Source organism: Lepidochelys kempii, chromosome 1 (genome assembly GCF_965140265.1).
Source record: "Lepidochelys kempii isolate rLepKem1 chromosome 1, rLepKem1.hap2, whole genome shotgun sequence".
In the NCBI taxonomy this organism is placed as follows: Eukaryota; Metazoa; Chordata; order Testudines; family Cheloniidae; genus Lepidochelys; species Lepidochelys kempii.
Window position 1 is genome coordinate 257,086,591 of NC_133256.1, and position 15,577 is coordinate 257,102,167.

The 15,577-nt window shown below is 51.2% G+C and overlaps 1 protein-coding gene across 1 annotated transcript; it reads right to left on the reverse strand.

Moving 5' to 3' along the window:
- Positions 1-1,848: 1,848 nt before the first annotated feature.
- On the reverse strand, positions 1,849-9,146 carry SLC16A8 (solute carrier family 16 member 8). The gene is made up of 4 exons (XM_073326042.1): positions 8,893-9,146; positions 8,089-8,232; positions 5,809-6,678; positions 1,849-2,235 (listed from the first exon to the last, which is right to left on the reverse strand). Exons 1-4 carry the CDS (start codon positions 9,119-9,121, stop codon positions 1,853-1,855), a joined length of 1,626 nt encoding a protein of 541 aa, XP_073182143.1. The 5' UTR covers positions 9,122-9,146; the 3' UTR covers positions 1,849-1,852.
- Between the last annotated feature and the right edge of the window lie 6,431 nt (positions 9,147-15,577).

Here is a 15,577-nt window from a genome sequence, read left to right on the forward strand (position 1 = left end):
ACGCTGTTTGAATGGGAGCTGGACAAGAGCACCACAGTAATCAAGGAACTGGAGGGACCAAATGTGTATGGGAAAACTCTGTCAGAGAAGGAGGATTGAGTGCAGTTCAGGTCCTGAGCTACGGTAAGCCATGTTCAGTGCAACTTGGAAAGGGGCATGGCAAAGGTGGTGCTATACCCATGGCCCCTTTTGGGGTTGGGGGCGGGGGGGAGGAGACCTGGTCTGCTCCTGAGACTTAGCGTAGCCTGAAGGCTCTTGTAAGTTACAACAAGCTGCCCACATCCACCTGGAGGTGCTCTAGCTGCAACCTCTTTCCCTGGCCAGGCCCCTAGGCTGAAGCCAGCGTGGAGTACCTATCCCTCCTACTGAGTTCCCATTACAAAAGAGGAATTGCCAGCTACTGCTTTGTGCTGCCTATGCTGGGAGAGAGAATCTGACCCTGGGGTTGTATAACACTTCATGAGATGAAACTGAATAAAGGAAAATGTTGCCTGGATAGCGGGAATCCCTTGCCACCAGTGAGGGCCGTGTAGACTGAATTAGTTTCCCAGAAGATGGGATGGAGGCTCCTTCTCTTACATCACTTAAAAGTGCTAATGAACTAACTAATCTTGATGCTCCAAAAATGGTCAGATTTGTTTGTGAGTTTTTTAGATAAATTTTAATGTGAATACAGTGCTGGTTACAAGCTGAGTTTCCTACACAGACAGAGGGGGTAGCTACAGTGCTCTTTGTGTCGTCGTCGTCCCCGAGTCTGTCTCAGCTGAGTCCTGGATGGAGGGGCCCAATCGTGGTTGCAAGCCCCCTGGCTCATTCAGGTCTTGTCTCTCTTTGAAAACTCCTTATTGCAACAAATCAATACTGCTTGTGTAGTAGCAGCTGGAGTGTGACCTTCTCTCTCTCTCTCTCTCTCTCTCCCCCCACCAAATTTGGTTTAGCTGGGCTATCGGCTGGTAATGTCTCTACCCCCTAGTTCATATTTGAGGCAGTGACCTGAAGCGAAATGCCTGTTTTGCAGCCCTTGAGATCCCTGCCATACAGCCCTCTGGCTTCTGATCCCTTGGTGTTGTAATAGGTCCCTTGAGGTGCTGCCATGGGGTGTTTGAGGTGAAGTAATTCAGGAAACTGGAAGGAAGGGCTTTGGCTAGGAGTGTCATAGTAGACCCAATTCTAAAGCAGATTAAGTGTGGTTTAAGCATGGAAGGGAAGGTTGTTCTCTTAGAATCCAGAAATCCATCTCTTAATCCTGATTTACTATTTGCTCAAACACCCTCATTCATTGCATCCTCTGGTTGCTGCTTGTTCTTCTGCCTGAACATTGATTCCTTTATATAAGGAGTTTTCTTTTAGTTAAACACACTCCCCCAACCCTCTTGTAACCATTGCTGCCACATGGATCATCCCTTGGGACATGGTGTGTTTTTACCTGGCCCCAAAGAGAAACTCTTCCTGCTCCGTGTCGTTCCCTCACATGTCATCTACTCTCGCCTTGCAGATTCAGCCTATGGGGAAGAGTCATAAAGAGCCCCTAATGCTTAGGGTGATAGTGCAGAGGAAAAAGTAAAGTTCTCTGGCTGCCTCTGCTGCTGTTTAAAAATATTTCCCGTAGACAGTTTGTAGGGGAGGCTGGTTTTCAGGGTCTCTGGGCCTGTGTCGAATACATCAGTGTATTTGCAGTATACCGTGACATGGATATTATATATATATAAAAATTCTGTCTCTTGTTCCTTGCAGCTCCCCCACCCCAGCACAATCTCCCCCTCCAACCCATATTCCGTCCCCCATTTACTTGTCTCCAAACCAGGCCAGTCATACACTTTAGCATTATCTCTTAGTCCTGGTTTTTCTCTTGCTAAAAACTCTCTCTCTCCACTGTCGAGCCAGAGTTGCATTCACCTGGGACTGGTACTGCCCCCTCACCCGCAGGCTGCTCAACCCCATCTGCACTACGGTCCTCTGCTACATGGTTCACCGCATCGCTGTCCATGACGACAGCAGTGTTGGTGCTGTGGGACAGATGGTGGTTGTCACCAGCATGGTCCTCCACATCTGACTCTGCCTCTTCAGTATCACTGCCACCCCCTACCGAAGGGGTCTTCTCTGGCTGGGGTGTCTTCTTCCCCTGATTCAGGCAGCAGTAGGTAGCCATGCCCAGGAAGAGGGAGGAGAGTACAACCTCTGAGCCAGCCAAGTAGAAGATGATTGCGTAGTTCTTGAATGCATCCACCAAGTGTCCTGATAATCAAATGAGAAATAATTAGGGTTAGACTGTCAGCAAGTCTTTTCCAATGATATGGAAGTCGCTGAGATCAGCACCTCAATGAGCTGTGCTGGCTGAGAAAAACTGAAGGGATGTGATCCAAGAGGTTAATCTGTGACACTGCTTGTAGCTACAAATTTGCCTTTGTAATCATGACACCGTGCTGATGTGGTCTGACACTACTCCATTCCATCTTCCCAACATCACAGTGTGACGACTCAGAAGAGGCAATGGAATCACATGCAATGCTGCAGCATAATGCTTGAAACCCTTTGGGGGCCCTTTGAATTGTCCCACAAATTAAGGCTTATGGAATAACTCTGTGAAAGTCAGGATTGTCCTGTGTGTGTGGTGGGACCCTATATGTGACTCCAGGCCGGGTAAAGAGTAGGGAATAGTAGGGGGCAAATCTTAACACACAGCAAGCCCTGTCATCCCCTCGAACCTGCAGACCAAGCAGCAGCTAAGTAGGGTTATGCCAAGCAAAGTGACACTGTTACTTTCTTCCCATTCAGTTTCTGCTCCCTTAAGTCAGATCAACTGTGTTTACCAACAGACTCAAGCTTCCCCCACCATCAGGCCCCTACAGCTGCCAGGCACTATGGGCTAGATTCTGTTCGGCTTGGCATAGGCTGAACACATAAGCTTAGCCACAGTTCCATTCTGCCAAGGTTATGGTGACAGCTATTCCCTTGTTATCCTATTTTACAAACAAACTGCTCTCAATGTATAAAGATGGTCCCAGCTTCATTGCTGCAGCACCCTAAGTCCCTCTCTCATCCCACTATTGTCCTTGTCCCTCTCCACCATTCTGTATTGACTTACCCAAATAACCATAACCCTCTTTGAATCACAACTGGATGCCTTCCCAGAAGATGTTTGACTAAAGCATACGTTATTGCTCTCAGTGCAGGGGTAACTGGGTGAGGATAGCAGGCCAGTGTTATACAGGTCAGATTAGACCTATCCCTTCTGGCGTTAAACTCTGTGCATAAATGGAGAGAAGATAAAGCATCTCTCCCTCTCCAGACTGTTCAGATCCCCTCATGGTCTCCTCCTTCCCTTTTCTTTCTATTGCCATTTCTTCAATGTTCCTTCCTTGAAAGGAGATGCTCTGGTGCTGCACGCAATATTCAATAAAGGCCTGTTTCTCCACCCTTTGCATTTTTGGCTGTTGTGTCACCAAGCTCTGGACACTGACAGGCCCACCAGCAATGCTGAGCTAATGTCCCCTTCCCCTGCCACCACAGCTGCTTCATTAAGCCCCATGAATCATTACCTCTGTCTCACAATGTATTTCAGAAATCTCCCTGAAGTGGGCCAGTGTCAGCCTGTTTGGGCCTGCTACCCACCCTGGGAACTAAGCGTATTCCTGTTTGGATCAGAGAAGAAAAGCCTCTCTGAAAACAGAAGAAAAATTGTTGTTGTTAGTGAGGGTTTTCACAGTGACCCAAATTAAGCCATAGGTCTGGTCCTCTCCTCCCCACAATCATAGATATCATAGAAGTGTAGGACTGGAAGGAACCATAAGAGGTCTTCTAGTCCAGTCCCTTGCTCTGAGGCAGGACTAAGTATTATCTAGACCATCCCTGACAGGTGTTTGTCCAACCTGCTCTTAAAAACCTCCTGTGACAGAGATTCCACAACCTCCCTAGGTAATTTGATTCAGTGTTTAACCACCCTGACAGAAAGTTTTTCCTAATGTCTAACCTAAATCTCCCTTGCTTTTGCCTTCAGAGGCCCTAGTGCAGTGGTTCTGAAACGACCCCTTTGGCATCTTACTTAGTGTCCCGGACCCCTATCGTTTCTGGTATGACTGGAACACCCCTGCCAGCGTGAACTCTCATACATGGTGTGTGAGAGGCCACACTGTGCGGAGGATGCCATCTGGAGAACAAAATGGTATCCTCCATGCAGCAAAAATGCTGGAATGCTGTTCCGGCATTTTTCTGACCCTGGCTCAAGGGATGGACCCCCCCCCATGTAACCCACAGAGGCTGGAGACCCCACTTTGGGAGCCTCTGTGCTAGTGGAGGGTTTGATTTAACATGGCAATGGGATGGTTGGCACAGCAGGGGGAAGAGCTCAATCACGCTGTGTTTCATGCACTGTCATGTCATGGCTAGAGATTGGGTTCAAATTTTGGCTTAAGGAAAGGAGCAGAGGGGTGTCAATCTGGGTCCTGGTAGGCATTTGCCTACAATACAGCAGAAAAACCTCAGTGAATAATGTATTCAGTAAATTTGTCCTTGTTTTCCTGTTTGCAAGTTATCCACTAATAGACTCTGACAAGGACTGGTCACGTTCATCGAACACTTTATGCAAGCTACTCCCTCCCAAGGGAACAAACTATTCACTATTAGTTACAAAGAGTGAGTGATGAACTCACCTTAGTCACAGGCATATTATTGCCATTCCATAGGTGCTGGAACTAGGGGGGCTGCCGCACCCCCTGGCTTGAAGTGGTTTCCACCATCTACACGGTTTACCATTTAGCTTTCAGCACCCCCACTGTACAAATTGTTCTAGAGCCCCTGTGCCAGTCCCTTATTGATTGAAAGACTTTGAATCTTCTCTCTAAAAAAGATTTTGAGATGGCCCTGTGCACAATTCTGGCAGGGATGCATTGCTACAAACATTCATGAGACTTGTGCTTTCCGCAAACAAAAATAGTCACGCTCATGAATATGCACAGCAACAAAGCAGAAGGGCTGTGAATACTAATGAGAAGTTGCTGGTTTTTAGACACATTAATGTTCACAAATGCTTTTTGCAGTATTTGCCAGGCTTTAACAACAACATAACCTTCTCTTCTTACCCACGCAAAGCAATAGCAGGGGGTGCTATTGGTCAGGATTAAGGAACACTGGGGGTAGATCCCACTATAGGTAGCCCTAACTAAATGCTCCTAGTTTCTAATTTTTTATGAGCAAAATAATAGAATTCACAAAAAGAATCTCTCAGCACACCGGTTATATCAGTTTTGTTGTGCATTGGGTTGGACTCAGATTCTTCATTTCAGATGGTCTTTTTTTATAGGGACAATTGAAATGAAAAACCAGGTAAGTATTTTACTGTTAAAGTATACTTTATGAAAAATTGATTAAAAAAAGAGAAGTGTATGTACTCGCATACACACATCATAAAGCAGGGGCACCTTTTTCCCCCACTTGTGCAAACAGAGGCAATTAAATAGTCCCTCATTCATTCCTCTCTAAAGATAGGAGTTGAACTATTCAACTCCCTTCAGTAATCTGCTTAGATGTCCTCTCCCTCAAGGAATTAAAGAGGTGCAGCCTCATGAACCCTTCAGATGCCAGGTACTGAAGCCACCCCACCCTGCTCTGATATCTAGGATGCCATTGGATGACTATGGATACCATTCCACCAATCAAAAATTAGGGCTAGAAATATGCAGTTAAAATGCCTGGATGCTTCCAAATTCTTGAGAGAACTTAACCATTAGTGTTACCCTGTTGGTCAAGAGTCCCAGTGTCAGGCCGGGAGGGCAGTTGGGTGACCGACAGCTCTCTCAAGCACAAACATACCTGCTGAGGGTGGCCCAATGAGCACAGCAAAGGCTTCAATGAGCAGGACCAGCCCAATGGCACTGGAGAACTTCTGGGATCCAACAATGGCCATGAGCACCTCAAACTGCAATGCACCCACCATGCCGTAGGAGATGCCAAAGAAGACACAGAAGATGACCAGCGCCGTGTACGTGTTAGCCCTGGCACTGCAGATGTCTGTCAGGCCATTGAAGAGCATAGCAAAGCTGAATAAGTAGGCGACATGGGGACGTATCCACTTCAGCCCGGCCAGCATCCCACAGGAAGGGCGGGCAAAGATGTCTATGAAGCCAATGATGGACAGCAGGAAGGCAGCTTCTGTGTCTGGCACTCCTATGTCTTTGGCATAGTTGACCAGCAATATGGGGGGCACAAAGAGACCCAAGACCATGATGAACTTAGCAATGGAGTAAATGACAAACCCCCGGTTGGAGAAGATAGAAAAATCCAATAGCTTCTTCCCTTTCCTGGGCTGCTTCTTCTTCTTGGTTTTCTTTGACTTTTTGACTCCATCAATGGTGCTTATGGCCTCCTCTGCCCTTTCCCCAATGGGCAGCATCTCCTTGGCTTCATATTTGTCCTGAACTCTCTCCATCTTCCGCTTCATCCCTGCCTCAAGGGGTCTCATGACTGCTCCACAGGTGCAGCAATTGAGCAGCAAACCCCCCATGATGAGGAATCCCCCTCGCCAGCCAAACTTCTCGAGCAAGACCTGCCCCAACGGAGAGAGGGCAGAGAGGAAGACAGGGCTCCCAGCTGCAGCAAGCCCATTGGCCAGAGGTCTACGTTTGTCAAAGTAGGTGCCAAGCATGATCAGGGAGGGCTGGAAGTTCAGAGCCATACCTAGACCTGTGTGCAGGGGTAGGGGAAGGAGGAGATGGAGAGAGTAATGGGTGAGATACCACAGAGACAAGAGGACCACAACAAATGCAACCTCTCAGAGATTCTGCATGCACACACCTAGCCCAAAGACCCTGTCATGTAGTTTAATTCTCTTCCCAAGTCTTAGACTCTCCCACTTGACTTACTGTATGAAACTCATAGGCAGAGGCAGGACCAGATCCCAAAGAGCTTATATTGCACTGGGACTCACCCACTGTCACCTGCCTTTGCTACCCCGTTCTAACTGGCAGGCCTTCTCTGAGGGCCTGTATCAGGACTTCTCCATCACCACTTTACTTGGGCTATTACCCGTTAAACTCTTGATCAGTCCCACTGTGACCCCACCTCAGGCTGTTCCATTGTCAGATTGCATCCAGAAGAGAAAATATTAATGGACCAGCGTTTGGGTTTTTTTTTCCTGTTACTATGGGTTCTTCTTCCTCCTGGTGCGTGTGTCTCTTCCCTTCTCAGAGCTCAGTGGTTTCCCCCCACTCCATACCCTAGTGACTCTGCCTCTGTATGAAGACGGCTGTGTGGAGTTCCTTCTCTAGCCCATCCAATCTTGCTAAATCAATTGATGAGCCAGACTTAAGGTGTTTCTCCTGCCAGCCCCTGAGTGCTGAGCCGATCGTCCTCACAGTGCTCTCAGCCTTTGCCAGCCAGAGAACGAGGGTCTTGGACACTGAGGTCCTTCGGCCAGGTCTGATTCCATCTATGCAGCTCCAGATGGAGGCAGGCAGGAGTCTCAGTCACAGCCCAGACCCCTCCTCTTGCCTCCTCCAGCCTCAAGAGCCAGTGCCATAAAGCTGCTGCCATGGCAGGCTGTCCTCCCAACAGCCACGTCAGCTCCCTGAGCACATCCACAGTAAGGAGAAAATCCTCTTCCCTCAGCAACCAAACTTTGTTTCTCCAGAGCAAAGGGGGGGCGGGAAACACGTCATGAAGCTGTGTGTTTCTCGCTCAGTCTCCACTTCTCTCCCCTATGGCCATGTAATCCTTCCATTGACTTAGACCCCTTTATTTCTCCATCATCCCTGCCAGTGTTCCTCACAAGTCCTCACTCTGCCTTGTCTCCCTCAGGTAGCAGCTTGCCAGCCTGAACTACATTTAAGCATGTGTCTTGCTCACACAGATCCAGTGGAAGCACAGACAGGGCCTCTCTATCATCCCCTGCCCATCTCTCCCTGCCCATCTCTCCCTCCCCTCTCTGCCTTCACATATTTATACATCTCCAGTCACCATGGTAGTTAGACATCATCTATGTCCCTTCTGTCTCTATCCCTGCCTATGTCATTCTCCCACCCCCGGCCCCAAGCTGCTGGGATCCGACAGGTGCACTCCCCCAGCTGCAGCGCTCCCCCTCCGTAGGGCTCTCACCTGTCAGCATGCCAGCCGTCAGGTACAGCTCAATAATGTTGGTCGTGAAGGAGGCTAGGATCATACCAGAAGATGCCAGGAGCCCACCGACAAGCATCACAGGCCGGCACCCAAACTGGTTCACCATGATACTGCTCACAGGCCCTGAATGGAAGCAGAGAAGCCAGAGTGAGAACCGGAGAAAACAAGGAGTTAGGGCAGCTATGACCAAGTGACTTCTCCACACGCCTGCAACATGTGAATGCAGAATGCTCAGACCAAAGGAAATCTCCCTCCCTCACCGTCAGCTCTGCTCTGGAGGTAGAGCGTCAGCTCTAGGGTCCACACAGAGTAGCCCTGGCTCCACACTGCCACAAGGGTGACCTGGCTTTGATTCCTTCTTTCCATGGCGCAAGAAGAGACTTGGTGTAACATGGAGACAGCTATACTCTGCTTCAGTGAGGGCAGCAAAAGGGAAGAGAGGGACCCCCTCCGGCTGACCAAGGAATGGAGCTGATGAGCAGGCAAAGAGAACTTCAGGGTGCCAATGGAGACATAGGGGATGTCTGAGGCATGGGGGACGAGGGGGCATAGATTAGGACATTGCATGCTTATCCCCTTTTTGGGAGGGGTGTTGGGGACAGAGGTCTCTCACCCTGCCCCAACTCCCATTTGGTTTTAGTGCAGAGGCGGGTTGGGAAGCATAAAGAGAAGGTTAAAGACCCAAAGGAGACGTCCGCTCTGTGCCGTGTCCATGTCTGAGTGGGGGAGGGCTAAAGTGGGGGTTTGTTGGAAGGGGGACGGGGCTCACACTAGCGTTCTCACCTGTGCCATACAGCATGGCCAGCATGATGGACGAGATCCAAGCTGTGTCGCTGTAGCCCACATGGAAATCGTGCATCAGCTCCTTGAAGTAGACGCTCACTGCCTTAGGGAAGGCGTAGGAGAAGCCGGTGATCACAAAGCAGCCCAGCAGCACTATCCAGCCCCAGCCACCATCTGGGGGCTTCACCGAAGCTGGCAGCTGGCCCTCCTCTGGGTCAGACCTCCCCATTTTCTAATTTGGGGGAGGGGACCCAATGCCAAGCGGGGGAGAGCGTGCAGTAGACACGGATCTCCAAGAGCTGCAGGATGAGAAGAGCATGCAGGACACACGGTTACAATGGCAGCTCCAGCCTTCCGCCCGGCAGTCCACCACTGCCTGTTGAAGTGCTTACATTCACTTGTGCCAGTATTTGTTCCCACCTTCTCTGACCTCTGCCCCCTCGTCACATGGAGCTGCAGCATGGTCTAATGGCTAGGGCACTGGAGTGGGAGTCAGGAGACCTGGTGCTATTCTGAACTCTTTGCCACTGACCTGCTGTGTGGCCTTGGGCATGTCCCCTCACCTCGCCTCCTTGTGCCTGGTTCCCCTCCCATGCTTTGGCTGCCTTGTCTAGTTAGGCTGGAAGCTCTTCAGGGGCTGTTTCTCAAGCAGTGTTTGCACAGCGCCTAGCACAACAGGACTCTGGTTTGGGTTGGGGCCTAGACATGCTATAAACCACCACTTGTGCTCCCTGCAAGCACACTACAGACAGCCCCCCCACACACACACACCCTCTTTCTGAGCTGCCGAGGAGACAGATTTTTGAAAGGGGAGGCAAGCTAGAGCTGTAGGGTATTTACATGCCAGAGGGATTAGGGCTCTGTACCTATATAACTTACTTTGCCAGAACAAAGGCAGGGTGAGTTGGGGGTGGGGGGTTGTCTTGTGAGTTTCTCTCAGAAGCCTTAAGCTGGACAAGAATTTTGCTCCCACTGGCCAGTCTGGGTTTGTTTTTCTCACTTCCACAGTCCGTGCCAGGGCGCCCGTTGGGCCCTTCCCAATGCTGAGCATGGTGGACCCTGGGAGCATACAACAGCAATACAGGGAGGCCACAGCCTCTCTCCTTGTCACCCAATAGCTTTCCCATGTCTCTGCAGGAACACACCCTATGCTTTGGCTATAACTGCTAACACACAGCACTTTCTCACTGCTGGTCAGAGCGTGGATTGCACATGGTATGACAGGTTCCAGAGAATCCAGGTGGATTTCCCCAGGCTTAGCTCACAGCTTGCCATGACACTTTCCTCTCCTGGCAACGCAGGTTTCCCCTCTCCTTCCAAAACGCCTCTCCCCACCCCATTGCCACTGGCTGCAGTACTTTGAGCGGACAGGTCACTCTTTGATGATGTCTCCATTCCCTGCCTCAGCCAGTCCTGGGAAGTCCCAGCCTTCACTCTGATCTGGGACTGCCATGAGCCAAGGAGGCTCTCATAGACAAGGCACAGGATAGGGAAGCAGGAGATCTAAGCTCTATCCCCAGCTCTGCTGCAGACTGTGTGTGTGTGACCTTGAGCTAGTCATCTCCCCTCTCTGTACCACCTGCATAACAGAGAGTCTATTTCAGCCCCCTCACCACAGAGGTGCTCATGTTTATAAAGTGCTTTGAGATCCTCAGATGGCAGGGCAGAGTGGCATTATTCAGGGTAAACCACCTTCATGGGGCAAGAGTCAAATTTGGAGAGCAGCCCCTTCTTCCCCAGCACCAGCCAGCCTCAGTAGTTTTGTGAGATTGCTAATTCCTCGCAGGGGGTGAAGGGCTGGTGTTTCACAACCAAACTGGTTATGGTGTAGGCTGTTGGCAGGTCAATATGGCACAACTAAAAATAAAAATAGGGCTGGGTGTTTCCAGGGGGTGTCTGCAAGGGGGTGAGCAAGGACTATGTAGCACCGCACCAGCTGAAATGGGGAGATTGCCTGTGGGCCTACAGTAAGGGACGCTGTTATACCCACAATGCACTGCTGGGCTGATTTGCATGAGAAGGCACCATTGGCTTTGGGCCAGTTGTCACTAATCAGGTTTCTGAGCCAGGCTCAGCACGTAGAGGTAGGCACAGGGCTGGTGACCCCAGATGCCCTCAGCAGAGTCTCCCTTCCCCGCACCAGGAGGAACCTTCTTCTGGAAAAACGTGGTCAGTTGTCCAACCACAACACACTGCTAGGGGCAAGTGCCGTGGGCCAAGCTCCATTGAAGCGAAGCTGGAAAGGCTATTTCTGGCATTTCTCCCACAAGGCCTAGTCCAGTGCCGCCTAGTCAACAGTCACTGGGAACCTGTCCCACAGGAAATCAATGGCCAGAGGGATCTTGCTGTGAGGGTGGATTTAAGCTGTCTTTCCTTTGGACGGTTCTAGCCAAATGGTCCTCACATGCAGAACCAGCATGTGCTGCGAGCTTCCGAAATCAGGCAGGCAAGGGGCCAGCAAGCTCTGCCCGGTGTTTCAGCCCATTTATAAAGGGCTCCAGCTCCCCCCACACACACACCGGCTCAAGCATTCTCTACCTGCAGCCAAGCAGCACCAAGAAACTCATTCCAGACATAAGACTTGGCGCTCGTACAGCACCTTAAGCGTTCAAAGTGCTGCATGTACATTACCCCATTAATATTCATACACACACACACGTGTGTGTGTTACAGATGGGGAAACTCAGGCACAGAGATGATAAATTACTCGCCCAAGGCTACCCAGGGAGCCAGCAGCAGAGTCAGGATTAGAACTCAGGAGCTGTGACTCCCCCCATGCTGTGTTTATTTATCTAGCCCCTACTGCCAAAAAGAATCTGAGCCTTACAACCAAGTCTCCCTGATTCAGTGCAAATGAGTGACAGCAGTAGGAAAGGGCTGTGGGAAAGGCATTTCCACGCTAAGTATTCACCGGTCGGGGTGAGGATAAACCCAGATTCTGCTGTCAACCACCAACAGTTCTAACCTTTTACTGCTCCAAATGATCACGTCAAACAGTGGCACCCCGGCAGGTTGATTTAGCAACACTCCACTCTCCGCTCCGCCCAAAACCCCTCTCCAGCTTACTAGCAAGCAAGTTACTATTGTATTACAGAGCACGTGCTCTAATGGAACAAAGATTCCCAGATCAGTCTTGGACCTGGACCACTGACTGGCATCATCTGATGCATGCAGCTGTGCTGGAGGAGTGTCTGCTGCCAAATGCACGCACCCAGGCAGACACAAGGACACCTGCCCCAGATTCTTGCTGTTCATTCCTCTGCTCATCCTTACGTTTGTCAAGCTGGTTGAAACCTCTGTGCTCAGCACCATGATCAGAGGTTTATTGGGAAGTGGGGAGGCATAAGCAACATGTGTTCTAGCTTGAAATGTTCAATAGCTTCTAGGCAAGGGCATTGATTTGACCCTCTGGCACACACCTCCTCATTTGCAAAACATGGTCTGATGTGCCATTTACTCCAGGCTCTGAAAAACAATATGGGGAGCGTAGGTTTCCCGCTCAGAAGTTCACAACAAATGCACTGGCTATTCTGATCATTGCTACGGGGGTTGTATGCACTGATGTACACTGTGTCTGGTCCTTGCACACCACTGCTCACTACTATTTTCTCCAGTGCTGGGAAGGTTTGTTTGGATATTTAAAAAACTCAATTCGCAGTTTAAATACACACTAACGTAGATGGATCATTGGCACACAGAGGCTCCTCCCCGAACACTAATGCCCAACGCATCACACCTGCATTCTCAGCGGTCTCCATAGCACCCATCACCTTTGTAGCTCAGTGTGCTGATGCCTCTGTTATGGCAGGGCGAGATTTACCACCAGTGCTAGAAAACCCACGTGCAAGGGCAGCGCACTAATGGTGAGAGTCAGACCCTCAGCCTTTGTGTGCGGGGTGGGCTACACCCCGGGAGCTAGCACTGAGAATCGTCCTCCATGCACAGCAGGATCCCACCACTAGGGAGCTGTCCCAGACCCAACCGCTGAACAAAGTGGGATTCACAACTCGAGCACGCTGGCACTAGGAGTCAATGGGATCCACTCACTAGTGCCAGCATTCTCCTCCAGTGTCCCAGCTCAGTGGGGTCCCTGCTCCGGGTGATGGGCCAGGGCTCACACTCCCAGCCTCCAAGGGCAGCGGATCCACGTCACAGAGGGTGCATGGAGAGCGCAGCCAGAGAGAATTAGATAAGCTTTCCCTGGCACAGGCTGACCTATTAATAGGCTATGCCCTGAGACCAGCATTAGCCTGGGCGGCAACCAGGAGAACAGCCTGCACACACCACTAACCTACCAAATGAATCAACGGTCGTCAAAGTGCATCTGGATACAAACCTCGCAGGACGGCGGCTGCCTGTTCACCCTCCGAGTGCCGGGGGGCCGATCTGCGTGGCGCTTCTTGGCTCCAGGAGGAGCACGTTAGCTTAGATGGTGTCTTTCGGGGTTAGCTCCATGGCAGATGCCTGGCAGCAGCCTGCTTTGTTCTCCTGAACAGCAAAGTCCCCCCTTCAATCTGGATTGCAGAAAATCCTGCACTGCTTCCTGTCCTCTCCTGAACCACCTGCTGCTGGCGGGGTCATGCAGTGATCTCCAACTGCTGCAGAGACACCCCCCCACTCCCGCCAAGTCCTGTCCGCTGGGAGTCCCTGGGTGCAGCACAGCTTGCAGCTTGAGCCCCAAGGTGTTTACACTGTGGATGTGGGTCAGCAGCTGCTTATGTTTTAAAGTCGGCAAAGCATCAGAGGTGCTGATCTAGCAGAAACCACCTCTCCATTTTTAAGAAGCTTTTCCAGCCAATGGGAAGGAGCAGCCTGCATGCCTGGGCCAGAATTCCCCGGTAATCCCATGGCTCAGCACAGAGAGACAGCTGGGAGCCTGGCCAAAGATTCCTTATGGCTTCCCCTCTGCACTCACTTTCCTTAGCAGGGAGATTCTTAACATTTGTCTCTTGGCTTATCAGGATGGAGCAGCCTAAGCAACAACATCAAGGAGCTTTACAAAGCTGGAGCGTGAATGCGCAGTTCAATCAGTGGGACGTGCTGAAGAGGCGGGGCAGGGAAGGTGCAGTCCTGGAGCAGAAGGATGGGGCAGGGGATGCAGTGGTTAAGGAGGGGGATAGGGTGTGGTGACGGAGCAGGGAATGCAGTGACAGGATGCAGGTGTTTACAGTGTATGGTGCAGAGGAGGCAGGGACAGAGCAGGGCATGGGGTGGAGGTGCAGTGACAGGACAAGGGTGCAGTGCTGGAGTATGGAGGTGCTGCAGTGGAGACAGGGTGCAATGATGGAGCAAAGGAAGCAGAGCCGAGAGTGGGCCCTGCAGGGAATGCTCTGAAGTAGCAAGCAGGTGCTTGGATTCAGTGCTGATGAGGGCCACATATGCTAGTAGATAGACAGGGGAGGAACATGGAGGCCTTCCTGAACAGCCTCCTTACCACTTGCCTGGGGTAAATTCTCCTTTTAAGGAGTGTGGAAAATCTCATGAGTTATTCCCGTCTCCTCGTGGCATAAAGCTGGAGGGCTGGTAAGAGTTCACCATGGTTTGACCAGGGTTCCCTTCTGTTGCAGGCTCCACAAAAAAGCCAAGTGAATGGAGGGCAGGGCTGGCGGTCTAGCACACTCCAAACGGCACTCACCCGGAGCAGGCAGAGCCGTTGGCGTTAGGATGGTGGGGCTGCTCTGGGGCGATCAGTGCGCATAGAGTGCCAGGAGGAATGCTACCAGGAGGAACACAGTCACCAACCATAAAAAAAGCAAACCCGTGGGGGTGGGGTGCAGAATTCAGGCAGCCTCTGCAGCTGACTGGAGGGGGAGTGAGGGCGGGTTAAGTCACCATAATAAAACCAGAAGTCTGCTTTCCACCTGAGACCGGCAAGACTCATTCCAGGTGTGGCCAAAGGATTTAAGACATGCACACCCTGGTCCCCAGAAGTGAAAGGCTTGCTGTTTAATCCATTAAGCTTCTTAGCTTCCTTCCCCCTCCTCCATCTCTAAATTCCTGCAGGGGGGCAGGGGTAACAGAGCAGGGAGGGAAGGGAGCCGGAGGGGCTTTGGGGAGCTGCGGGGGGGGTGGTGAATGTCTATTAATAAGGCTAATTGGCTAAAGCAGCTGCAGCAGGTCTCTCCCCACCCTCCCCCCAGGAGAGCTCGAAACAACAATGCTGGGTTTGTGTGCAGGCCTCGTGAAGCACCGAGTGCGGGGAAGAACCCCCCACACACACACACTGCAGTGACCCAGCCGGAGACAGGGAGGCCAGGCGTATCTTCATTAAAGCCGGTTTAAAAGGTGACTCTCAAACTCAACACCAGAGCAAGGGGCTGGCGCCACCGATTCTCCCGGGGAACCACACTCTGTGCAGGGGTAACGGGGGGAAGCGAGGGGGGTGCCACATTCCAGTGCGGAGAGGTGGATGGGGAGAGGGTTAGTAGGACCCCTGTTCCTGCAGCTCTAGATATCCCCCGGTGCCAATGGTCTGTATGGGGAGAGCTCACGCCTCCTTGCCATTCTCTGGGCACCACTCACTCAACTCTCCAGACACATCACCCTCCTCAGTACTCTGACTGGCTTCTCTAGGAACACCCACCGCCCTGCCTCCCAGAGACCCCCAGGCCTTCTCTCAGCAGGGCAAAGGGAACACAGGACTTTGCTGCCTCCTAATGGCCGGAAATTACAGGTACTCAGTGTG

Excerpts from the sequence above, each read along its gene's own strand:
- SLC16A8 (XM_073326042.1), bottom strand. The coding sequence starts at position 9,121 with ATGGGGAGGTCTGACCCAGAGGAGGGCCAGCTGCCAGCTTCGGTGAAG. Across the intron at positions 8,233-8,892 it reads GGCCATGCTGTATGGCACAG|GGCCTGTGAGCAGTATCATG; the intron begins GTGAGAACGCTA and ends GCTTCCATTCAG. Across the intron at positions 6,679-8,088 it reads GACGGCTGGCATGCTGACAG|GTCTAGGTATGGCTCTGAAC; the intron begins GTGAGAGCCCTA and ends CCCTGCACACAG.